This window comes from Phocoena sinus, chromosome 2, assembly GCF_008692025.1.
Source record: "Phocoena sinus isolate mPhoSin1 chromosome 2, mPhoSin1.pri, whole genome shotgun sequence".
NCBI lineage: Eukaryota > Metazoa > Chordata > Mammalia > Artiodactyla > Phocoenidae > Phocoena > Phocoena sinus.
Genome location: NC_045764.1, coordinates 77,236,742 through 77,263,173, shown reverse-complemented (window position 1 = coordinate 77,263,173; position 26,432 = coordinate 77,236,742). Strand labels below are relative to the sequence as shown.

Below are 26,432 nucleotides of genomic sequence, written 5' to 3'. Positions count from 1 at the left end.
AGGGTCCCAAACTCTGGTAAAATCCACAGCTGTCCCCTCTCTACTGTGCCTGTGACAAACCAGCCCTAACCACAGGAGACAAGGTGAGGACAGTGTTCCTGACAGAAGACTCATGTACCCTTAGGGGCCTGCAGAAGTTCTCAGGGGACCTGAAGGCCATTCCACTACTCTGGAAAGCCTGACGGAAGGAAATTCTACAGCTTCCCAAGTACTGATGCCTTGGCCAAGGAGATCAGTGTTTCTTGGCTCGAGGCTTCTAGCAACCCAGCCAGGCAAGGTTGGTGGTCTCAACTATCAGAAGCTCCACCTGGCAATTAATTGTAAGTCTCTCTGACTTATGAAAATACTGAAAAGTTAATTACTCATTAAGATGTAATGGGATAGACGAAGTTTTTCCAAATGTGCTTTTCTTAGAGAGTGATACGGAAAGATGCCCCTGGTGATGGAAAGTTTAGGAAGCTCTGACAGAAGTCATTGTGTCCTCCAGGGTCCTGGTTCTTGCATGTTTTGTTTCCACATTTGGTTGGTAAGTGATGGAATTTCCCTTAACTTTCCTCCAGGGGTACGTCCTTGGCACGTACATCCCTCTGAAATTCATAGAATTTTGAGATTTGGACGACTTCAGTTATTTCTCCATCTGGGATGATGAGCAACCTATCATCACTTTCAAAGCCCCACGACCAACCCCCATGATCAGCCCTCCTTACACCGCACCTTGGAATGTACCAAGCTTTAAATTATCTCATCACCAAGAACTAAGAGTGGTGACCACAAATTCCACAAATTCCTGCAGCTCTGCACGCCACTGGCATACCCACAGGACCAGTTCTCCATGCTCCTTGGGACCACAGGCACCTGGGCCCACCTAGTGCGCTACCATCCCACTCTCCTCGACCTCCACCCTTGGGGAAGGCGGCATTGATCCGGAATTAAGTGCCTATGCTCAGGGGCAGGCTGCCCGGGCTCTGTCTCCACACCTTCCTTACAGCTTGTGAAACTGGGGGTAAGTTATTTCGTCTTTCTGGAACTCATTTCCTTATCTGTAAGCTAGGGTTTATGAGAGCACCTACCTCACTGGGAGGGATGTGATATTTAATTATGTATGTGCATTTAAGTGCATGTACATGTGATGAGATAATGTGGGTAAAGCTCTCTGTAGTGCTTGGTTCATGGTTGCTCTCAGCAACTGTTAGCTCTGCTTAGTTGTTATCGGCTCTGTCTTTTCACCTGCTTTCTCCCCCGGCCACCTGGGCTGCTCAGAGAAAGCTTGAGAATCAGACTGCTTGTCTCTGCTACAGAGTCACCATACTCCCCCACTGGGCCTCCCCATGGCCTGGCCATCAGTGTGTGTGTGTGTGTGTGTGTGTGTGTAAAAGTTTTATCCACAAATATGTGTGTCAGTGTGTCCCTTTTGGTAACAGCTTTATTGAGATATGACTCGCATACCATATAATTTACCCCTTTGAAGTGTACAATTCAATGGTTTTTAGTATTGCTGCACACAAGCTTTCTCTGGTTGCGGCAAGCGGGGGCTACTCTTCATTGCGGTGCACGGGCTTCTCACTGCAGTGGCGTCTCTTGCTGCGGAGCACGGGCTCTAGGTGCGCGGGCTTCAGTAGTTGTGGCTCGCGGGCTCTAGAGCGCAGGCTCAGTAGTTGTGGCGCACGGGCTTAGCTGCTCCACGGCATGTGGGATCTTCCTGGACCAGGGCTCGAACCCGTGTCCCCTGCACTGGCAGGTGGATTCTTAACCACTGTGCCACAAGGGAAGTCCCCACCTGACTTTTATAACTGGAAGGTTTGTACCTTTTGACCCCCTTCACCCCCCCTTCAACCTTTTCCTCTGGCAACCACCCATCTGTTCTCTGTATCTATGAGCTTGGTTTTTGTTTTATTGGATTTCACATATGAGCAAGATAATTTGTCCTTCTCTAACTTATTTCACTTAACATAATGCCCTCAAGGTCCATCCATGTTTTGCAAATGGCAAGATTTTATTCTTGTGGTTGAATAATATTCCGTTTGTGTGTGTGTGTGTGTGTGTGTGTGCATATGTATATGTGTGTGTCTGTGTGTATATATATATATATATACACACACACACACACACATATATATATTTATGTCATATCTTCTTTATTCATCGGATGATAGACACAGGTTGTTTCCATGTCTTGGCTATTGTAAATAATAATGTTATGAACATGGGGGTGCATTTATCTTTTCTTTCTTTTTTTGTTTTAATTAATTTATTTAATTAATTTATCTTTTCAAGTTAGTGTTTTCATTTTCTTTGGATAAATACCCAGAAGTGGTATTGCTGGATCATATGGTAGTTCTTTTTAATTTCTTTTGAGGAACCTCCATACTGTTTTCCATAGTGGACACACCTTTTTTTCTCTTTAGATCTGCCTATTCTGAACATTTCATGTAAACGGGACCGTACAATATGTGGTCCTTTGAGAAGAGGTTTTTTAAATCAGCATAATATTTCCAAGATTCATCCATGTTGTAGTATCTATTAGCACTTCATTTCTTTTTATGGCCAAATAGTATTCCATTGCATGACTATACCACATTTGGTTTATTCATTTATCAGTTGGTGGCCGTTTGAGTTGTTTCACTTTTTGGCTACTGTGAATAATGATGCTACGAGCGTTTGTGCATACATCTGTGAATGGCTACAGTTTTCATTTCCCTTGTGTATATACCTAGGAGTGGAATTGCTTGGTCTTATGTTAGGTCTCCGTTTAACTTTCTGAGGAGCTGCCAAACTGTTTTCTGAAGTGGTTGCACCATTTTACATTCCTATCAGCAGTGTAGGAGTGTCCCAATTTCTCCATACCCTTGCCAACACTTGTTATTATCTGTCTGTTTGATTATAGCCGTCCTAGTATATGTGAAATGGTATCTTATTATGGTTTTTATTTGCATTTCCTTGATGGCTAATGATGTTAAGTAGCCTGGCAATCATTTTTAACCAATGTTTGCTTATTATCTCTTAGATTGTCATTGTGGGTGTTCCAGTCACTTCCCAAACTTCACAAGGTCCTAATTCCTCTCGTCTCTAGAGATTCCATCTCTTCTGCTATTCTTGAACATCTTTATGCACTGATTCATTCTCCAACAAATAGTTACAGTAAGTCCCCTACCTACGAATGAGTTCCATTTCGAGAGTGCGTTCGTAAGTGTGTTCTTAAGTCCAACAAAGTTAGCCTAGGTACCCAACTAACACAATCAGCTATACAGTACTGTACTGTAATAGGTTTATAATACTTCTCACACACATAATACATAAAAAACAAACAAAAATAAAACATTTTTAGTCTTATAGTACTGTACTTGAAAAGTACAATATCACTCACTCCTGACATTGATGGCACAGGTTCTAGTTCCTTGCTGGATTCAATTCTGTCTACCCTCTTGCTTCTGGACATCCTGGGCTTGAGATAAAGATACTGTATTACTGTACTCTATACAGTACTGTAAAGTACACAAAAGCACAACGTCTTGTAGAGGATGCATGCACGTGACAGTGTACTCCAGGCCCGTGAACTAACTTACGTGATTGGACATGTGAACGCGTGTTCACGTCTTTGAAAGTTCGCAACTTGAAGGTTCATATGTTGGGGACTTACTGTATTGAGCTTCTTTTATGTGGCATGTACTGATGGCTGGGGATGTACAACTGAGGGGCCACTTACAGTCTGATGGCAACACGTCATCATGGAACTCCTCTGCTTAAAATGCTTCAGTGACATTTAAGAATTTGGGGTAAAATTTAATAGCAAAATTCATGGCAACCAGGGTTCTGTGTATATATGAGTGTTAGGCCAGCCCAGCTACCCTCCCCGCCATTCTCCCTGCCTCACATCTTCTGCTACTGTCTTAGGCTCCAAATGAATAATACTTTCATGCAGCCTGGTCCCTGTTCTCCACTGCCCCTTCTAGACTATAAGCTTCTGCAGGAGGGGATGATTCTAACGCATCCTTGCATTTCCCACAGCACTAGGACAATACTTGGCACCTTGAAAGTACTCAATACAATACCATATGATGTACTTGATACATTTATCATTGAATTATTAAATGAATAGACGGCTAAATAAGCGAATGAATGAAAATATGTGGTTCTGCTAGGTAGTACAATTTACTTTAGTTTTTAGTTGGCTGAAGTTGGACTCTATTCTTCTTTTTTTCTTTTCTTTTTTCTTTTTTCAGTACGCGGGCCTCTCACTGTCGTGGCCTCTCCCATTGCGGAGCACAGGCTCCGGACGCGCAGGCTCAGCGGCCATGGCTCACGGGCCCAGCCGCTCCACGGCATGTGGGATCTTCCCAGACCGGGGCACGAACCCGTGTCCCCTTCATAGGCAAGCAGACCCTCAACCACTGCACCACCAGGGAAGCCCTGCACTCTATTCTGATCCTCATTTTAAACTAGCCTGAATGATATGCCAGGCCTGCTGAACTGAGGGCAGCTTTATTTTAGTCAAATATTTATAACAAATAGTGATGCTCTAAGGGGTTTTAAGTCATGGCGTGTTCAGATTTGTTTGTACCCTGTAGGGTTTTAAGAAAAATGAAATAAAATGACATAACACAAAATAAAATACCCACATTGCGAACATAAACAAGTTGAACAGAGTCACGTTTGGGGGCCTGTGTGGAAATTTGCAAGGAAAGCTGGAGAGTTAAAAGTGTCCAGGCACGGTGCACCTTCCCTTTCACCGTCATACAGGCAGGACAAAGGTCTCTCTTCTCTTAGGACAGGAACATGTTTCTTTCTTGGATGGTTGTGTTGAGGGAGAGGATGGAGGGGGAGGAAGTGGGCTTCTCCTGGGGTATCCAGCTGGGTCTAGCCCTGTGGGAGACAGGATGCGGGCCAGTCAGGCCCTCCAGCCCCCTCTGTCAGGCTGTTTCCTATTTTCAGAGGTCTATAGGGTGGCCCTTGTGAGGCAACAGTAATGAACACATTGTCCTGAAATGTAAACTGGGGAGGGAGGAAATGCCTGGCATTGGTGATATGTCTGTCTGCTTATTTGCCGAGAATGTTGTTTGGGGGAGATAACGTATACTGTGGAGACAGTGTTTTCAGAGATGTTTGTGAAGATGACGTCTTGATGAAGGACTAAGACAATGATGACATCTGAAGCAGGACGCAGGTCTCGCAGCCCTCCTGAGCTTGCCCTGGGTCCTCCCTGCAGCTCCTTCCTCCATTTTCAGGGTCCTCGTAGTGGCCCGTGCTCTGACCACCACACCCCCCAGCTTCTGGCCTCGTTTCCCCCGCACGCCTCCCCCAGCCCTCTCATGCTCACAGCTGCCTGCAGTTCCTCCTCTCCATTCCCTTCCTAAAACTGAATAATGAGACCTTTGCCAATAGGCAGTAGAAAAGGTTCCCGGAGACAGCCGTCTCTGCTCCTCTCCTTTATTAAGTACTTTCCATGTGCCAGTTGTTTTACTTATATCATTCATTTAATCCTAAGCACCTAAAAGGCAGCGATAATGGCCATTTCTCCCAGTTTACAGGTTGGGAAACTGAGGCTCAGGGAAGGAAATTGATTACCCTCACAGTGGGTAGCCCTGGGATTTGAACTCATAGTCTGATGCAGAGACCTCACCCTTAGTCAATATATTCTGTTTCCTTCCAGCTGCCTGCCAGGCATCACGTGACTGTCTGGTGCAACAGAGGTGCATAAGGCAGCCCTAGCCTTGAGGAATAGGGCTGCAAAGAATGATGAATCACTGGGAGAAGCACTGCAGCAGCAGTGATGGAGGGGCGAAGCTAGGGAGACAAGGAAGGGGCAAGAGGAGCATGAACAAAGGCACTGTGGTGGATGCTGCAGGCTACTGAGCACCACGCTCTCACTCCCCCAGCTGCCGGGAGCAATGGATGCTGATGGCTCAGTGGACTTGCCCTTGGCTGGAGCGAGCTGCCTTGCCCAATGTTAGGCTCCCTCCCCAGGGGAAGCCTGAATCCAGGGATTGGTCATTAGGTGAGTACAAAGGGCCGGCCCCCTTGCCTCAGTTGAGCACGACACTGAAGGGCCAACCCAGCTGCAGAGGATCAGCCCCACAGGCTCAGCCGAGGCCTCTCAGGTCAGACCCTTCCTCTACCATTCCTGGTCCCATCACTCCAGGAGAGGTATGTACCCCCAAAACCCTTCTGCACAGAAACCTACCTCAGAGCGTGTGTCCCAGGGAGCCCAAGATGTGTGGAGGCATGGAAGTGTAAAGGTACCTACCGTGTTCCAGAAAGCATGGAAAGCCATGTTCCAAGGCTGCTGGGCTATAGGATGTGGAGAGTGTAGGACTCCTGCACAGGCGTCTCCTCCTGCATTGTGATCTGAACATCCAGGGATGGACACGTATCTACTTGTTTTCAGGAATCTAGCCTGCAACTCTGCCCAGTGCCACAGAGGCCTGACCCATTATAAGATTAAACTGCTTACAACTTTGGGGAAAGGGCAGTTTAGAACCCCAATACGTAACAACAAAGAAGTGTTTGGGATCATTTTATTGATGCTTTTGGAACGTCAAAGCTAAAAAGCAGCCTTAGAGCACATCCAGTCCAAAAACCCTCCGTTATCACATGGAAATGAAGCCCCAGAGAGGTGACGTGACTTCAGGTGAACGCACATAGGGTCAGGGCCACCACCAGAACCCAGGTCTCCTGGCCTCCAGTCCATTGGTCTCTCCACCTCTCCTCGGGTAGGTCTATACCTCATTCCTAATAAGAACTTAAACATGAGCCCTTGAAGACTCACTCAAGGGCTCTACTAACAGTGACTTGTCCATGGGAGGGCAAACTGCACTTGAAGAAGACAGCCACCCAGCTTCCCCCAAGGGCCCCCGCAGTCCTCCACAAGGCTCCCCACAGTGAGGCTGCGTTGCCGGTGCCAGGCCTGTCAAGGCTCGTTGTTGTTCCAGACCCTTCTGTGCTTCTGTACTCCCTATCAGGTCAAATCCAGCTGCTTTTCTCCAACCATGGTCAAGGTAAACGTGGAAGCCGTAGAGCACCATCGGGGGCGCTCTACCTATCATGCACCTGCTCAGTGTTTAGTGCCGGCTTCTCTTCACCTCTTCACTCCTGGCGTTAGATGGGTCCCTCCCTTCTCTGGGGAAAGGGTTATTGGATAAGCTCACTTCCAGCTGGGGCACCTGTTACAGCATTAACAGTCCTAAGCCTCAGTACATTAACCTCTGATAAATGGATGACTCCAGACCCAGCACCGTATTGGAGACAGCAGGGCTCAGCTTTCACTGTCCTGTCTTGAACGGTGACTTTGCCCTCCGACCTGCCTCTCGGGGCTGGATAATTATTTACCCATGTAATCGGGCTCTGTGTGAACTTCTCTTGCCAGATAAGGCAGCTTTCTGAAAAAGTTGCCTTAGATAGAGCAGGGTCTCTCCAGCTGAGTTTTGTGTTTTGCTAGTGTCCTGTGGGCTGCTTGTACTAGTTATGCCATGGGCAGGGAGCATCCTGTGGTCAGTTAAGCTGGAGAAGCACTGCACAGTTAGTTATCTTTGGAAGATGCTCCAGCTACTTGAGGGCAATACGTCCTATCTTAAATCTGCCTACTTTCATTTAACCTGTATCTGCCTGGTTTCACTTGTCTGCAGAAACTTTAAAAAATGGAATACCTTTTAACCTCCTGGAGGGGACTCAATCTCACCTCTTTCTGAGCTCAGTTTCTCTCATCCGTCCTGTGTTTTACAACTGGGCTTTCCTGTCTGGGTCACTCTTCTGGCGTCACTGTTGTGTATCTCCGCAGTGTCCCTTCTGCACACTGGGGTGTGGCAGTGCTCCCTGTTTCTGGTCCTGGTTTGCCTGGGACTCATGGGGTTTCCTGAGACATGGGACTTCCAGTACTAAAGCCAAGAAAATCCCAGGCAAACTGGGACATGTTGGTCATCTGTACTGAGCCCTGCTTCTTGCCTGTAGCCCCGCAGCTCTCTGGCAGCCACCCTGGTGCTTCCCAGGCCTCTTCTGGGATTCCCTGTTGCTGGGCTCAGTCTCCCTGGGGCTGCGACCACAAGTTGCTTACGTGCCTAGCCTCTGCTCTTTCAGCTAAACCCAGTGTCCTCATCAGTGCCTACAGCCGGGGTGCGTTCCCTTGCTGCCCCTGTAGCAAACCCTGTCTGGCCCCGTCTTATCCACCCTGAATGGACTTGAAAAGCCACAGCACCACGATACTCGCTCCCCAGGCTCCTGGCTCTGACCGGCACAGGGGTAGCTGAGTCGCTCTCAGGAAGGGTCATGGTGATGTGACCCAGCTGAGAGAGCTGATGGTGGGGGCTGCCCTGACATTCTGTGTGGAAGGCAGAGAACCAGTGTGTCCGGGGGGAGAGATGCTGCTGCCTCCCAGGCCCTCCGCTCCCCTCTGCTCCTCTGCCAGTCGCAGGGTTTCAGGGGGGCGGGGGTGGTGGCATTGTGTTCGTCTCTGGGGCACAGATGCCTGCTCTGATGAGTGAGTAGTCTCTGCCATGAGGGGCTCACTCACACTGGAGGAGAGTGACATGGGGACTAGTGAGTGCAAGCCGGCGTTAAGGTGTGCCACAGCATAACTGATGGAGTGATTAACTTTTCCCTTGTGTTTACTCCTGTAACTGTTTTTCCATGTCCCCCGGTCTTTCCCCAAGCCTTTCTGTTGCCCTGCTGCAAGGCCTTTTGTGTAGGTCCAAATCAGGATTGCTTTTGTTCCTTAAAGCCCTGATGTACTGGGAGATTGGTGACATTTGCTCTTGAAGGGGAGGGGGAGGAGATGACTTGCAGGGGGGCAGGCTGAAGTGTAACCACATCAGGGGAGGTTTGGACCCAGAAGTAGATGTTCTTCCAGGTCTGTGAGCAATGGATCCCAACAGCACCCCTCTCCAGAGGGGCTGGGATCTGGAATGGACTGATCTGAACATGCTACAGCCCTGGGGACCATGGCAAAAAAACCACTCGCTCACTGTAGAATGATCTACTGAATGTGTGCTCTGTGCCAGGCACTGTTGTAGACACTGGGATTAGAGGAATGAACAGAACAGATGAAAACCCCTGCCCTCATAGACCTTGGGTCTTAGTTAGGGGAGATAGACACAAACCGAGTGCTCAAGACTTGGGCTTTTATCTGAAGAGCTGTGAAGCCATTGGAAGGGTTTACACAGAGGAGTGTGGGTTTACAAGGATCACAGTGGCCTCCGTGTTGTGGATGGACTGACTAGAGGGGGCGGAGGCGAAAGACCAGTTAGGAAGCTCTTTCAAGGATCCAGAGGAGAGGCAATGGTGGCTTAAGTGTTGCTGATGAAAAGGGTTTAGGTTTTGGAGATGCTTTGAAGGTAAAGCCAGATAGATAAAATGTAAGCTATGAGATTAAAAGGAGAGATCATAGATGACTCCAGGGATTTTGGCCTGAGCGCCTAGAAGAGCAGAGTCCTCATTCACTGAACTGGGGAGGGCTGTGGCTGGAATGGGGTTTTTTGGGGGAGGGATTTTGCACAGAAAGAGAGTCCCTGTGCCCCGCCCCCCACCCCATTCCAGGCAGGGCCACACCAGCCCATATGGCTGTGTGTGGATTGGAAATGGCATCCCTTCCTCAGGCAGACACAGCTCAGTGCTGGGGGCACAGCTTGTCAAGGGGACAGTCCCTCTTACAGCCTGAAGTCCTGTTGCTGTGAACAACCGTCACAGTCACATACAGAGGCCCTGCCTGGAGTGACTAGTGGTGTATCAGAAAGACCCCCACCGGCAGGACGGGGACAGATGGAGACCTGGGGCAGTGTACACTGAATGTAGAGAAGTGACTGTTCCTATCCCTGTGTCATGTTTTATAGTAAAGTGTATACTTGCCTCAGCAGCTGCAGGGAGAGGAGGCCTGACTGCATGAGCTCATTAGAGTCTAAAGGCAGAAAATAATGTTAAGGGGTACTGTTGGTCTTCTTAGGATTAAAAAAGAATGAGTGCTGTTTTGTTGTAAAGTTATATGGTCCTCTTTGGTTACGTGCTAAGAGCAGATAAGTTCTCTTTATTAATCTCTCTTAATAGAGCAAACCAAATATAGGGAAAGAATCGCTTTTATTGTTTTCCAAATGTCTTACGTTAGCAGTGGCATGGAACACTCAACACACTAGCTTTGAAGAAGTTGTTCCAAATCTAAAGGAGTGTTCCGTCCTCTATACACTCAGCATTACCCCACACGTGACCGGGCAATCCATAGTTTTCTTTAGAAGGGACTCCACGACATACTATAGTCATACCGTTTATATGTTATACTCTCATTCAAGCCTCATAATGACTCTAAGAGGTGGTACTATTATCTCCCATTTCACAGGAGAGGACGTTAAGCCTTGGAGAGTGGAGATGACATACCCAGGACCCGTCAGCTAATATGTGGCAGAGCCTGAATAGACAGTCTTGTTAGTTTGGCTCCAGAGTCCCCCTATGTTAAACACTGTTCCTCAGACTGACTTCCCTGATGCAAAACCTAGAATTCCACAGTCCCAGGGCCACACGTTTCTAGAATTTGAAGGGACTAATTGCATCTACCCTATGCCCCCTTCCTTACCTGATGGCTGAGTTCTCTCTAATCATCCTTGATGAGATGTCTTCGCCCTGGTCCTTGCACAAATGCTGGCTGATGGCATAAGAAGAAGTTTGGGAAGCTTATTAGAATGTGAATTTCTGGGCATCGTCCCAGATCCACTAAATCAGAGTGTCAGGGCCCAGAAGTATATTGTTACCATGACCCCAGGTGGCTCTAGCATGCAGCCGGGCTTGGGGAGCCCGCTAGAGCCACACTCTAGTGATGGGGAAAGCCCTGCCTGCCTCACAAGTTGGTCCTGCCCATCATTTCCACCCGTAGCAATTTCTTTCCTTGATCCCCTCTCCTTGGCTAGCTCTGGCTATTAAAGTATTTCTTAGATTGCATTGAACTCCATCTCCCTGTAGCTCTTGCTGGGCCCCATTCTACATTCTGGGTTACACAGAACAAGTTTAACCACTCTGCCACAGTGCCAGCCTTTCAAGAATTGAAGTCACCAAACAACCCTCCCCCCTAACCCCGACCGTAGTCTTTTCTTCTCTAGGGACAATATTCCCAGTTCTGCCACCTGAATCTCATTATTTAGTGTCAAGTTCTTATATCATCTGTGTCGTGTTCTTCTGAAATCATCTGGATGGTCCTTGTTCCTTTAAACCGTGGCACCAGAACTGAAGGCCACTTCCCAGGCGTGGTCCAGCACCTCCCAGTGAGGACTTTTGCTTTTCTGGTTCCAGACTCTGCCTTCTTCTGAAGTCATCTTGAAATTAGAGGACATGTGCTGGGTCATAGAGAGGTGGGCTTCTGTGGAGCTACTGGCCCAGCTGAGTTCCACGGATAGCCTTAGTACTATCCGTGGATACTAAGCCTGGTCCCGTGTCTTCTGTTGGTGTTGCTGTTGATTTTGGTTGCAAGGTAAGGACCGTAGACGTATTCTTGCTGCATTCCATCTTGTCAGGTTCTGCTCCTTGCTCCAGCCTCTTGAATTTGGGGATCCTGCCTCTTGCGTCAGTAGTTGGAGTGTTCCTTCCTCTGACCCTTTCAGACTCTCTGTACTCACAGTGTTTTGTACCAGACTCTCTGGGCCATACAGTGGTTTAAGGTTATTGCTGTTCCAGAGATCTTTGCTCTGAGCAGTGATGTTATCATATACCCCTCGGTATCTGTATATGTATCCATATTTTATGTAGATATAGTGGACACAGCTGGTGCCCACCCAAATATTCTCAGCCGTCTTTTACCAGCTGTGTGTGTCTGTTTCCCAGCTTGCGTGTAGCTTTGATGCTAATAGTCTGTGTTTATTAGGGACATAGAGGTTCTTTGCCCCTATGGAGTGCCACAGTGCCTGTGAGCTATATACTTCCTCTACCCTCTACCCCGTTCGAGAAAATGACAGACTAGTGTAGGAGCACGAAAGCCCAGCTCTTTTGTCTGGAGGCAGGGCTCACTCTGAGGTGCAACTGACATTCCAGAGCTGCCGGTGGGATCAGGCTGGATCTGGAACTTTACCTAAGATGGTGCCCTTGCTGACTTCTTCCCCTTTCTGAGTTCCCACTCCCTTCCTGGTTTCTCCTGGGGACACTTCCTCAGTAATTCCCTGCACATGGATCCTTGGTTCAAAGTCTGCTTTTGGGAAAACTCGTTCCCCACCTAAGATGGTGGTCATAGCATAAATAGATGTATCAGCCATTCTACATGAGTATACATAGGAACATTTCAGGGCTTTTTTATTTAAAAAAAAAGCAAAAATAAATTCCTTTTTGTAGATTAGTGATTTTAGTTTTGGTATAGATTCAAATACAGGTATTACTTATATGTTAACTGGTCCCAGTAGGATTTACTGACCAGTCACCAAGTCAGTATCTTTTGGAACAAAACTCCTAAATCCCTCAAGGAGGTACAGGGGTGGCAAAAGGAGACGCTCTTTGTACCATATGCTCAGGAAGGCCCCTAATTCCTTTAACATTTCTCACCTGACTTACTCTTTCCCTTCTGTGATTTTTTTTTTTTGACATTGGGTGGAGCCTGCTTCCTCTTAAAGACAATCACCAGGATGTCTTCCTGAAAAAATAAATACATAAGATTTCCACCTTTGCGTCTGCAAGTTTTCTACTACAAGCCCATTTGGCTACTTGCAAAAGCCAGGAGGGTGCCTTCCTCTGGGTGTCCAGACTTTGTGTTTAACGCACGACAAAGCCCCAGAGCTAAGAAAGGGAATCACTTATCCTTTATCCATCCATTTTCTTTACTGATTCTCCTCCCCTACTCACTAGGATAACGTACTATTCACAAAAATCCTCCAACTTTTGGTTGGTCACTCAGTTTTGATGATTTTCTGCCTTTCGAATCCATCCCCTCCTTTCCTTTCCACCACCGCTGGCTCCTCTAGTTCAGAGCCTCTTTATCTCTTATCAATACTTTTCCCACAGACCCCAAAGCACTCGCCCTGCGGTCTCTGCCTCCATCCATACTCTTCTCTCTGCTGCCCATCCTGTCACTGCCCTGCTCGCAAACCTTCACTAGCTCCCCATCACCTGCAGATCGATTCTCAACTTTATTCAAGGCCCTTTGCAGTCTAACCCCAGCCTGCTTTGTCTCCAGCCATTCCGTCTTGTTCTGAGGTTTAAGCTAGAGAGGCTAACACACGTTTCCCGGACCCTCTGACCTCACTGTTTCCTTTGACTCCCAGTCTAGAATGCCCTGACCTTGCCCTCCTCATTTTGCAGTGCCAGCTTCCATGCCGCCTTCCCAGAGGAGCCCTCCGTCTCTCTGCAGCTCAGTGCCTTGGATTCCCTTGTCCTCTGCCCACTAGAGTGCTTTGGACACACTTCAAGTCTGGCTCCTCTCCCAGTATAGGAGGTGAGCTGTCAAGGACACAGACTCTGGAGCCATCTTGACTCGGGGTGACACTCAGCTCCACCACTTACCAGCGTTGGTATCTTGAGCAAGTTACTTCACCTCCCTGGGATGTGATTTCATCATCTGCAAAATAGGGGACATAATAGCACCTTCCTCACTGAGTTGCTGGAAAGGTTAAGTGAGATGATGTATTTTAAGCCTCTGAGCACAGTGTTGTATAAGTGTTTGCTAGCATTGTACTTTGCTAAGTTCACATCCCTCTTCCCAAACTGATGTTGAGCTCCCAGAAAGTGGGGTCTGTCTTACTCCTCTCCGTGTCCCCAGTGCCTTGTACATAGTAGGTGCTTGGTATCTATTTGTTCAATGAATTGACTTCTTATTAGCCTGTCAGGTGCACATTCATCCGTGAGTTAACAGGTAAGCACAGGATCGTCTTCAATGAGTTGTATTCCCCAGAGTGGGTCAGCAGCAGGTTCCAGCCCCTGCGTCTAGACAGGTTTATAAATCCTGCGTATCTGGGTGACTTGGCTGGGGTATTGGGTTCCTCTCAGTCTGCTTTCCTTATCTCTAGGCCCTGTTCTCTGCTTCTCAGACACCCGGTGAATATGGGGTGTTTCTTGTTCTACTTTATCCAGAGGAGCTTTGTAATTCAATACCCTTGTCCTTGGGTTGGAACAGCGTCCTTTCTGTATTGTGAAAGTTTGGCCTCTGTTTGGCATTCAGAACGGGAATATGCCAGGACTTTGGGATGTTGTGACACCTGAATGGAAGGGGGAAAAAAAGAGAAGCCTCAGAGACATAAGAGTGCAGAGGGCAAAAATACCAGCAAGCCAGGCATCGCTTGGGCTCACCTCTTCTGTGTCCTGCTCAGTGATTCCATTCCTGATTGGTTCTGCCAAGAAATAAAGGTAGTCTTTGCCACTCAGGACTTTGCTGGAGGAATGGGTCCCATCATAAGCTCCTCAACGAGAGATGCCGATAGAGAGTCTGGAGAGGGTTTTGTAGAGAGTAACACGGACAATTCAGAAAGCAGAAGCTGGAGCATATGAGAGAGAAGTCTAGGCTCTGGGATGGGAGAAGGAGGTGCAATCTAGTGACCGATTTTAAGAAAATGGAGGGTGTGGATACAGACATCTAGAATTTTCTACAGACCTGTGCTTCAGCAGAGAACTTTAGGACAGCTTTTAGGCCTATGTGGCTATTACTGTGGTTGGGAATGGGTGGTGGCTGAGAGTTCTAACATCTTTTCCCTCCAGCCCGGTGGCACTCCTCTGTCAGCAGTGCTCAGGGAGGGCCCAGAGTAGGCTGGGGCAGTGCTGAAAGGGAGCAAGCAGGGAGGCTGTCCCTACCAGCGCCCCGTCCCTCTCCCCACTCCCCACCCCACCACGTCTGCCCTCTTCCTATTCACAGTTCTAGACCAGGAGGACTTCTGGCGGGGGCAGAAGTGCTTGACCTTTGACTCCTCTTTCAAAAAGGGTCAATCCTTCCTTTTGCTCTCCTCCCAGAACCCTTCATAGAAGTCCTAGTTCCTAGACTATGACTTCATTTTTTCCTTTCTCTGCCAGATCTACCTTTTCATTGGTTTTTCCATCCCTACTTGTCTTCCTATTTTCTTCCTTCTTCTCCTTTTCCACTTTCTGGGGGCTCTCTCTTGCAGTTCCTTAGGTGTTGGCCTGGCATGGGGGGGGGCGCTGTGTCATAAGCCAGAGCCTGGCATCTGCCCCCACGCACCACCTGCAGCCCTTAGTGATAGCCGGCGTGGGGAACTTTCCTGGCTGGGACAATCCTGGGGCTCAGCTGGCAAACTGCTTGGAGACCCCTGCCTACCTTAGAAGCTGGGTTAGCAAGGGTCTTAGTTTTAGTTTTGCTTGGCCGTGAGTGAGTTGAAGTATTACTCTGTAATACCATTTCTTTTTTTTTTTCCTTTCTTTCTTTATTTGGCCATGCTGTGTGTTTAGTGGGATCTTAGTTTCCCGGACCGAGGATTGAACCCGGGCCATGGCAATGAAAGCGCCCAGTACTAATCACTGGACGGCCAGGGAACTCCCTGTAATATCATTTCTTCATCATTCAACATTACTGTGTACTTGAAGCATGCCAGTTACTCTGTAATATCATTTCTTCAGTCATTCAATATTTATTGTGTACTTACAACGTGCCAATTACTGTTCTAGCCACTGGGCAGGCAGGGATGTAAACAAGATCCAGTTCCCACCAAGAGCTCACAAACTAACGTGTAGTCTGCTGCTTTTGTAATGCAATGTAATAGAGTATGAAAAAGGATTAACAATATGAAAAGAACTTGGATAATGGAGAAATGAATCCATGCCCCACCCTTCCTCTCAAATGCTGACTCCATCTTGAGTGATCACTTGGGTGTTTGCCATAATATAAACAAACGTCGATGATGCCAGGTTATTTTGACTCAGAACAGCAGCCCGTTTTCTAGAAAGGAGAACCTCAAGGCAACATAACAGCAATAATCATTAGCCTCTTTCTCCTGAGGTAATCATGCAGGTATCTCTAACCCATATTGGCTTTCAGCAGTTGTGTTTTGACAACTTTTTGTTTATTTTTATTTTTTATTGAAGTGCTGTACACCAAAACTAACACAACATTGACCACGTTTTATTGAAAGGCAGACCCATCTTTTAGTCACATAAAACCCTCCCAAGAAAAGGGGCCTTCATGGAAATAACGTGGGAAAAGACCTCTCATGAATGACCTCTTTTCAGAAGGGTGGGTGGATAGGAAGATGCAGGAGGACTATAGTTAAAAAAAAAAAAAAAAGAAAAAAGTAGACCTGGAGTTAGAAGATTAGAGGTCTAGTCCTAGCTGTTCACCAGTTAACCTAATGCCCTTAGGTCTCAGTTCCCTCATTTGTAAAATGGGATAATAACAGTATCCACGTTTTTGGTCACGGTGAGACTTTGATGAGAAAAGGCATATGAAGCAAGTATTGTAGAATGCAGACATAGCTGGGATGATGATGATGACCGATATGTTAAAACACAGGCTATGTGACATTGGGAAAGTCACTTAGATACTCTGGCTTCAGTTTCCTCATCTTCAGAAGGAGCAAATCCCATAGGATCAGTTGGAATTCTGTTCAGCAACAGTTCTTAAGTTTCTTAGTATCTTCTGTGTTGGTGCCACACTGAGAATTCAGAGCAGGATGAGGCTGGGTCCTCACTCTCCAGAAGCTCACCATGGGGGAAGGGGACAGACACACACACTGATGACTCTTTTTTTGAGAAGACATGGTCTCAAAAAGCATAAAGGTTCATGGGTGTAAGTGTTCGGGGCAGGAGGGTCCTGGAGAGCTTGGTAGGGAGGGAGTGTTTGGGCTTTGAAGGGTGAGTAGAGAGGGATTGTCTTCCCCTGTTGAGAAACATTTATCCTCAGGATGAAGGCCAAACTCTTCAGCTAAGCACAGCAGGTTCTTCATGATCTGGCCCAGCGCCCTTCTGCTGCTTGTCTACCATTTGCCCCTTGCACTGGGGTATTTTCAGTTTCTAAAAAATCTACCAAACCTTCTCTTGCCTTCCACCATCTTTGCACTTGGCAGTTCTTTTGGCCTCCTCCCTCTGCTAGGGGGGGCAGCAGAGTTGATAAGCAAGGCACTAGGGTCAGACTGTACGGTCCATCTTAGCTTTGCCACTTTGCAGACAGTGGGACCCCTGCCTTGTTACTTAATCTCTTGGTGAGTCAATGTCCTCATCTGAAAAATGGGGATACAGGACAATAACAGTGCCTACCTCAAAGGGTGGTTGTGAGGATTAAATGAGGTAGTAAATGAAAAGTACTTGCAGCCAGAGTCAGAGGAACCATTACATAATGATGAGCAGTGGTGATGAATATTCAATGCCTGGCTTGCTCCTACTTGTATTTCAGGTCTTAGGTTAGCCATCACCTCCTCTGGGAAGACTTTTCCTACACAGGCTAACCCCTAAGGCCACGTTTTGAGCTCCCACGGGTATCACCTCTTCTACCAAAGCACCGACACCACTCATCTTTCGGTATCCCCACCAGATTGCGAACTCCATAGGATAGGGGCCCGTGGATTGTGTTGGCTGCTGGAAGGGACGCCTGGTAGGCACTCAGTCCCGCCCCGGGACTGACCCTGGGAGGGCGCAGAGCCGTGGGGGAAGGTAGGTGACCAACATGGGCTGGGTCTGCGCCCTAGGGAGAAAATGCAGCTTGACGAGTCAGGCGAGTGCGGGACCCGCCCCGGCTCCTCCCCGAGCTGGGCCTCAGCCCCGCCCCCGCGCTGCCCCTGCCGGCGCTACTGGCCTGCGCGGTCCCCACCCTCCCCGCCTCCAGCGGGGCGGCCCCGGGCTTATTACACTTGCGAGAAGCACCGCGCCGAGCCCGCCACCAACGCCGCTGAGGGATGCTGCGCTCCACGTCCACAGTCACCCTGCTCTCGAGCAGCGGCTCCAGCGCTCCCGGGGCGCCCAACAGGAGGGTGAGTAGCTGCTGTCCCGCTTCCTGTCCAGGCTGCCCGGCTGTCTGGGGATGGAGACGCACGGAAACCGGTCCCTTGGCGCTGACACCCCACCTGGACTCAATTTTAGGTCCTGTCTCAGCTCTGAACGAGACCTTTCTTTTCTGCGTCCCAGAGGCGCCGCACTGGCTCAAAGGGCTTAGGGGACTTTAGGGAATTCCCAGAGATTTCCTCCCCTTCCTGCCTCGCCTATCAAGCCAAGTGTATTGGTGGCACCAGTTTAAAAAGCAAGGGAAACTTTCTGCATTGTCCCTATCTCGAGACTCAAAGGTAATGAATGTCTTTTAACACCCAAACTTTCCTCCTTCCAGTGATGAAAAGAAAGGGCCACTTGTCCCCACTCGTGATAGAGTAACACTGATTTGGAGGGTGTTTAATCTAGGTAGGCTTCATTTTTATCAATCCAAAGTAGAAAATAGCTGCTGGCCACCTAGGAGCCCAGTTGTGGGACTTGGGTTTATGCAAACTGCTTTCTTCTTTCTGATTTAAGTATTAGCACAGTGGGCACCGTCTTCACCTAGGTTGCCCTTTGGAGGTGATGTTTCCTTGCCATCTTTGTTGCGTCTTTTCTCATCTCTCCAGATGCTCTGTGAAAGAAATGCTAGCCACATCGTTCCCATTTCATCTCTTCCAAGACTCGTACCTCAGAGCATACTGCCAGGGCTTTGGTTTGTGCCTTTTTGGTTCATCTGTTCATTATGATGTTCAGTACTCGTCATTTGGGTGAGTACTTTTCTGTGGTTGAGACTTCTCTAATCGTATGTCCCCTAGGTTTAGCTAAACAAGTAGGCAAGTCCAAGCCAGGGCCCCCTTTGGTACTCCTGTTTTCTAGTCTTGTAGACGTGCTTGTTTGATTTTGTGTACCTCAACCAAGAGACTAGCAGTCGTCTTCAATACTGTTTTTCTTTAGCTCTGGAAGAAAGACTCTGTGTTACTCCTGGGTCTGGGCCAGGTGATGGGTTCAGATATGTGCACGTGCACCACTTAGGGCTGACAGAACTCTGGTTGTCCGATCATTAGCTTCATAAATAAAGATCCCCATTAGGTCCAAGTGGGTTTCCACCCACAATCCCAGCCTTACACCAAGATGGGTGTTTGCCTTTTTTTTTGGGAAATCCTTCTCAGTTGGAACATAATTATGACTGAGAAAGAATGAAGTCACTGAAAAGCTAGCCCTGAGCCTGGACAGCGTCATACATGGGACCAGATTGCATTAAATTCTCTAGGTCCCCCTCCAGAGTGGGTACTAGTTGGGTGGCTAGAGTGATAATGGGTGGATGAAATGTGACTGGTATAGTAGGTAACGTTTCTGAAGATTTTTTTTCTCAAATATTTACTTTCAAGTATTTCTTTAGTTGTAAGTGCTGTGGTGTCTGGCACAATGAACACACTACTGAGAAGGCTTTGCTCTTTGAATAAGATAACTGAAATACTTTGGTCTGAAGGGGTCTGCAACCTGAATCAGACCCTGTAGGGCTGCTCTTAGCACATGGGTAGGTTCTGCAAAGAAGATATCTGAAGTTTCTAGGGTCCCCTTTATGACTTCCAACTCTGCTCAGGATTTGCAAATGGCACAAGTACTGTGTGTATGTATGTGTAAACTATGATCTTTGATTAATTGATTTATTAAACAATATTTATAGATCTGTGTGATGCAGGGCTAGATATTGGGGTCCACTCCAACTGTGGGAGCAGACATTGTCACAGACTACCAGATGCAAAGTGCTGGTTGTAATAGTGGGGTAGAGTGTTGACAAGCTTGTGTAGAAGCTAAAGGAAAAGGTTCTTCTTGAAGCATCTGAGGAAGGCCTCCCTCTGTAGGAGACGTGTGTTTAGTCTTGCAGGATGAGTGGGACTTTGTAAGGCAATTGACATCATTGAGATACTGAAAAAAGGAAATATGATTCTTCTAAATGGAACTCTTGGCATATACTGTATAACAGTGGTGTATTGGACCTGCTTTAGGGCAAAACACTTATTTTTTTTTGGAAAAACAAGAACAGGATGCCTTGAAAATAAAATTGTAGACCAAACAAGTGAAAATCAAAAAAGTGTTCCCTAAGTTGAAAGTTTTTCAATAAGCTCTGTATTGTTCTGTCTTTCCTCTCAGGTATTGGACAAGTGATGGTCTTGAACAGTAACAAGTTAGCCATTAAAATAACATTTCTGTTTCATCCAAAGAGCTTACCAAATTAGGGACTGCAGGGGAACCAGGATGTGTTGATCCAGGCATTCAAGCCAACCAGAAATGGCGCTGACAGCTGACACTGAGCAGGGAGTTCTCTGAGTCAGCCACCAGGGTGGTATGGCCAGACCAGACTGTCACTAGTTATCCTTTGTAGCTGCCACCTACAATTTGTACTTCCTTCTTATCTGAAATCTCTCAAGGGAAAAAAAAAAAAAAAACAGGTGGGAGAGTAATTTCTGTCAGCTGATAAACAAAGCTCTGAGAGGCATTTGTGGATGCCAACCAGCAGGAGTTATAAAATTAAAAAAAAAAATTCTGCCTTCCAACCAGTTGTGCACTAAAAATAGTTTTATCTGTGGCACCAGCAGGAAGATAAATTGGCTGGAGAATAACCACAGACAGGTTGATGACCTTGGAGAATAAACGTTTTTTAAAATATTGACATTGTTTTGTGATTTGGAAAGGAATTTTATAAATGCAGTTAATCCCACTGAATGAGACTTTGCAGTGAAAGGTCAGTTGTGTGGCCAGGTTGTGTGCTTTGGGGGAAAGGCACGTGTTGCTTTGTGCAGCCAGATGTATTTGGTTGAGCTGTTCAGCGAGGGTGGTGTGAGATGATAGACTTGTCAAGGGTTCCCCTAGCACCATGCTCTGTCGATAATAAGAGACTGTTGGCTACCGTTACTGGTATTGTGGCCCCTCAGTGGCACATAAAAAACAAAACCCAACCCAACAAGGCCACAGGGATAGGACTGTCTCGTGGCCTGCTCTTGCCAATATTTCTTTGTATTTGGCAAAGGCTTCCTCCGTTCAGAACTGGAATGGGCTGCTCAGTCATTACTTCCTCACTCTCCTGGGTCCCATTTCTGTCTGATAGGCTCAAAAGAAAGAATTCTCCTTAGCTGGCCGGTGAACAGGTCAGACAGGTGTTTACCTCACTTCCTTTTCCTTTCCCAGAAACATCTGTGTGCATCCTATGGGGCTCTGAGGAAGGGACACTGGGCATTGTGGGACCTCAGCATCTGGTGGAAGGAAGCTGGCTGCAGCATCCCCCAGGGAGGGGATGGGCAGGGGGCCCGCTGTACTCAGAAAACAGTTGGCTGCTCCCCTGGGACCTCCTGAACCCAGTTGAGGGGTTTTAGCCAAAAAGCCTCTGCCACTAAGAATTGATAGTTGTAGGCTCAGGGAAAAAATGTCCCAACTTCTCTGCTTTGGTTCACCCATCTCGCTGTGTCAGATGTAGGATGAAGGGGACCTGAGTTCTGGGGATCCTTAAGGAAACCTGAGACCTGGAGGGTGGGTGTTACCACTGAGCTTCTGGTCACTTAGGAAACCCTTTCAGGTCAGCCTCAAAAATTGTAGAATTGAGTGCAGGGAGCTGTGGATCCCGGGCCAACTAACTAGAGACCAAGTTGAAATGTTTCGATCTAAAATATAATACTTTCAGTGATAACGTGTGTTACGGTCTTCTTGCTTCCTGCAGCCGTCTCTCTCAGCCGAAAACTGTCCTGATAGATATCCCCCAGCACACAGAGTAGTAGCACACAGGTATTTACCTCTTTTCCTCCTTAGAAGAGTGATATTTCCTAAATGTTAGTCACCCTGTTGACTGTTCTTTGTCTTTTAAGGCCAGAGTGATCCCTCTAAAATGCAGTTACCTAGCTCCTCTACTTCAAGACCCCCCTCACTCTTGTACCCCCAGGAACAAGCACAGACCCCCTTAGTTTAGTACCCAGGGCCTTCTGATCTGGCCTTTGCCCTCCCCTTCCCCCTCCTCATGCATACTCTTTGCAGATGTCCCACATTACTTGCTATTCCCCAAGCTTTTGATGCTGTTCCTCGCCTCTGACAAAGGGTCAGCTCCTGCAGGAAGTCTGCTCTGAACCCCCTCTTCCGTGTTCCCCTAGAGGCCTGTGCACCCCATCATTGCTCCTGTCTATGATTAACTACTTGAGAAGGTTTCAGGACCCTGCCTCCCTAAGCCTGGTGTAATAGGTGCTTAAAAAGAAGAGTGTCACCAGGCTCCTCAAACAGCCACACTTAACTCTGAGTTGGCAAACGGGAAAACAGGAAGAGAAGCTTGGGATGAAGCCAGCCTGTGACCTCTGGCCCACCTGGGCAGGAAGCAGGTGCCCTGTGGATGGGAGTGTCGGCCCAGGTGAGGAGTTTGACAGCTCTGGGAAGGCCTCCAAATATTCCAGGTGCTTCATCCTGTTGTACTGTCAGAGTTTCATTCCTTTGGTTAAGTGAGTGGTTCTCTACTCTGGTTACGCATAGAATTCCGAGAAGCTTAGAATACCTCTGCCCAGGCCCCAGCCCAGACCGTCTAAACGAGAACATTGGAAAGTAGAGAATAACATCAGCATTGTTTAGGCAGCTCCCCGGGTGATTCTAACGTGTGGCCGAGGATTGGAGCTCTTCCTTCCAGGGCTGCTCTCCCAGACAGCTTTCTTGTAAATGCAGACAGTCCTGGGCCTGTGTTCTGAAAGGTCCCTTTGCCTTGGTGGAAGGGCAAGGTGTGTGTGTGTGGGGGGGGGGGGGGGTCGGGGGGGAGGAGTCATAACACGCCAGGTCACACTGGTGTCTGTGTGTGTTCGTACCTGTGATTTTCTCTCTGGGTCTTGGCATTCGGGGCACATGGTGAGCCTGGTACAGATGAGCCAGTCAGAGCAGGAAGGAGAAGTCACCATCCTCCTACTTATGAATTTTGTCTGGAGTCAGCCCTGACACAGAAAAGGGGGTTCCAGGACACTTTATACCGCCTGGAAGAAGCGTCCAAGTATGTAGGTCAAGGGTTGGCAAGCTACAACCCCTTAGTCAGATCCAGCCCTCGACCTGTTTTGTATACTCTGAGCTAGAAATGGTTGTTACAGGGCTTGTAGACCCTCAGTGTTTACTATCTGGCCCTTTACAGAAAAAGTTTGCCCCATCCTGATGTAGATAATCAGGCCTGCAAGTTCAGGGCCAAAGCCTACTTCAAAGTAAGAGGCCTACTTCAGACGGGGCAGGCCCTGTTCCACCTGTGTATTCCAGAGATTTTATGCTTGTGCTTAGCAGAGGGATTGTGGTGTCCGTCCTCCCAGCTACAACCCTAGTGGCCACACCTTCTGTTGTTAGGCGGAGCTGGGCAGGGACCCAGGGTCACAAAGTGGACTAGGCCTGAGGGAAGTGTAAATGCACTTGGCTCATTTCCTTAGGGAAATCCATGTTTGTAAACTGATGAGCAAACCCGGCACCTCGCTAGGTCATCTTCACCCCTTTTTATTTGAGAGGGACAGTTTTCCCTCAGGTGAGCCCAGGTACTTGAAGCTGAGAGCATGATGGCACGTGGATCCCAGAATCCCCCCTCCATGGGGACCAGCTTTCTGCCTCCACAAAGGGGGTCAGAAACAAGTCCCCAGAGGCCCGGCTTTGCTCCTGGTTGCCCTGATTGCAGACAAGGGCTCGGTTGTGTATCTTCTTGTGGAAGAGGCTTGAATGCTCGCTGCCCCTGCCTTGCTATTCCTCCCATGGGGGTTGGTTTTTGAAGAAAGTGGAAGGCTCTCCGGGGAGTTTCAGGTACATTCTTCTTACCGTGTTTTAGTTCAACCTAAAAAGAAACCCACACTGGTATTTACTGAGCAGGGCTTATTATGTGTTGATACTATGCTGAGCGCTGTAAGGGCTACAGAAGCAATTAAGGTACAAAGCCTACATGGGAGCCCTGTTTCCCCCTCTCCAGTCCATGTTGTTGGGTGTGGAACATAATAGGAGGTACTCAATAATTGCTATTGAATCACTGAACCCTTCCTCCAGAAATTTAAATGGCTCCCCAATGTCTTCCATTAGAGGCCTTGCTTTGCCATCAGGCATTTGTAGCTTATCAGAGTTTGGCCCCTACCTGTTTGTCCATTTTCCTCCCCCACTGTTGCTCAGGCTGCAGGCCCATTTACCATTTTCAGAACATGCCAATGTCTATGCCTTTGGCCAGCCTGGAATGAATGCCTTGTCTGGTAATTGTCTGTTGTTATTCTGATGATGGATTCTCCCAACCTCACTGACCCAAGCAGTCCTTTCTCTCCTTCTATACCCAGCTCAAATGTCATCTCTAGGAGCCTTCCGACGTACTCCCACCTCCAGTTAAGATGATTGTCCTCCTTCCTATATTCCCAGGGTAAAAAAGACGACTTACAGAGTACTTGATATGTACCAGAAACTGTTCTAAGCCCTTTTCATTAGTTTCTTCATTAGTTTATTTAATCCTCGCCACAGGTTCAACAGAGTGGTTCTGCAGTATTGTTAGCTGTCTTTTACAACTAAAGTAACTGAAGCAATAAAGATTAAGTAGCTTTCCAAAGGTTTCATAGCTAGTAGGTGTCAGAACCAAAATTGGAACCCAGAAGTGCAGTTGCATCGTGCCTTAACCACAAACTACCCTGTCTCTCCCAGTATTATATTGGTTATACCAAGTGCTCTTGATTGCCCTTTGTGGGTGTGTTTCTGCATTATGAGCCTCTATGGGCATGGCTATTTCTTTTCCATATTAGTACCCTCATAGCCCTTAAAAGTATTTTACAAGTAGTGGGTGCTCAGTACTTGAAGTACACTAAGTCCATCTTCCTGCTTTTGATGCACTGGAAGGGACCCTTTCTTGTAGGGATGGCTGGTCCAGCAGTAGTGTTCAAGGTAAGTAAGATTCAGCTCTCCTCGAAGTTCAGAACACAAGGCTGAGCCAGCTGCCGTGGAAACCCCTGGGAATAAACTACCTTACCTGCCTCTCAGGTACTGTCCAGCCTGGGCTGCTCTAGGTATTATGTACCTGAGTGTCAGGAAACCATGAAGGTCAGCATCCTAAAATGCTCAGAGAGATAAGCGACACTGCCTTGCCCTTAGTGGGACATTTTCCCACGGGGAGATTCCTGAGAGTGAATGACTAAAGGGAGGTAAACTACTGGGTCAACCTATCGGATGCGTTCAGGGGTTACTTAGTGCTTCTGTAAAGAAATTCAGAGTACTTTTTAGACCTTCGGGATGTTCTCTTTGCTGCTTCTGAAGCAGTCCTGTGGGTCTAGGAAGGATCGATCTCTCTCTCTCTCTCTCTCTCTCTCTCTCTCTGTCTGATATAGTTGCTCTCAATCTTTATTATTGCTGTGACTACTACGATTTTTAATTTAAAAACTTACACATACTTGGAACAGGTGTAGACATCGCAGAAATCCCACTTTCCAAAGATCACCACCACTACCACCAGCAGCAGCTGGCTGTGTTTCCTTAAAGACATTTTCCCCCCCACAAATCTATACAAATTATCAGATTGTATTTAAAAAACAGAAATGGGGTTATTGTTAACATTTTTCCCCCAGCACCTTTCTTTTTTTCACATGACAGTACATTTGACCATCTTATTAGGAAGGGTCTGATCCTGTTCCAAGCTGGGTTGGAATTGCATCTATATAGTCAGTCCATCTGTGGACCAGCACTGATTACAGAATGCAAGCACCACGTGGACTCCATGCCTTACTGCTTCCATAAAAGCACTCCTAATGACAAGAGTAAACACTCTGCACAGGGGCTTGGGTGTAGCCACAAGCACCTGCTGCACCTGCCAGATAGCTTTGAAGTCAAATGTTTATCTTACATGTTCATTTTATTTTAATGCATTATCTATCACCCGGTAAAACTGATAGTTGAGAGACATGCATTCTCTTTATCCTGCGTCTTTGCGTACCGTAGGGTATACGTGGCTCCGGGAGACTTACAGGAAGTGTGTTGAGGAATATCGGAGTTCTGAGTGGACAAATAAGGAATTGTCTCAATCAGGGGGAGGGGACTTCTCATTTTGAGTGATTGGACCCGTGAGGTCCCTTCTGGGCCTTGTCTTTTCTTCGGGTTTTTGGTTTATTCTGAAAATTATTGCCATTAGGGATTACCCCTCTAGGGCAATCAGCCTAAAAAAAGGTATCACTTGCAGTACTTATACCCATTAGATCCGTTGACCAAATGGCTTAGTATTATAGAAAGCAGAGCTGGGAAGCCAGGTAAGCCTATATCATTTTGAGGCTTGTAGGATGATGATAATACCTAGATAATAAAAATATCTAACACTGATAGAGGCTTACTGTGTGCCAGGCATCTTCCTTTACCTGCCTTTTACCCTTGAGATTCAGAGAGATTAAATAGTTCGCTCATAATCAACACAGCCTAGTAGGTGTTGGAACCTGTGTATGTGCGTGTGCACCTGTGTAGGTATGTACATGTGTGTGCATACTGTGTGTGTGTGTGTGTGTGTGTGTGTGTGTGTGTGTGTGATGTGGTGCAGGAGAAGAGCCCTTCCTTTTCTCTGCAGAATTGTGCTGTGGCTCAGATCCAGCCTACCAGAC

The 26,432-nt window shown here is 47.5% G+C and overlaps 1 protein-coding gene across 5 annotated transcripts in view; it reads left to right on the top strand.

The window, feature by feature from the left end:
* Nucleotides 1–834: 834 nt before the first annotated feature.
* Nucleotides 835–26,432, top strand: part of MYZAP (myocardial zonula adherens protein) — a 125,622-nt gene continuing 100,024 nt past the window's right edge. The window contains exon 1 of one of the 5 annotated variants that reach the window (XM_032621448.1): nucleotides 835–1,003. Coding sequence is in view for 3 of the 5 variants with exons in the window: in XM_032621444.1 (XP_032477335.1) it covers nucleotides 17,772–17,846 (75 nt within the window). In the remaining 2 variants the exon portion in view is untranslated. Of the gene's footprint in view, nucleotides 1,004–17,707; nucleotides 17,847–26,432 lie in introns of those variants that run through there. The other 4 variants (XM_032621444.1, XM_032621446.1, XM_032621447.1 and 1 more) reach the window with 4 other exon arrangements.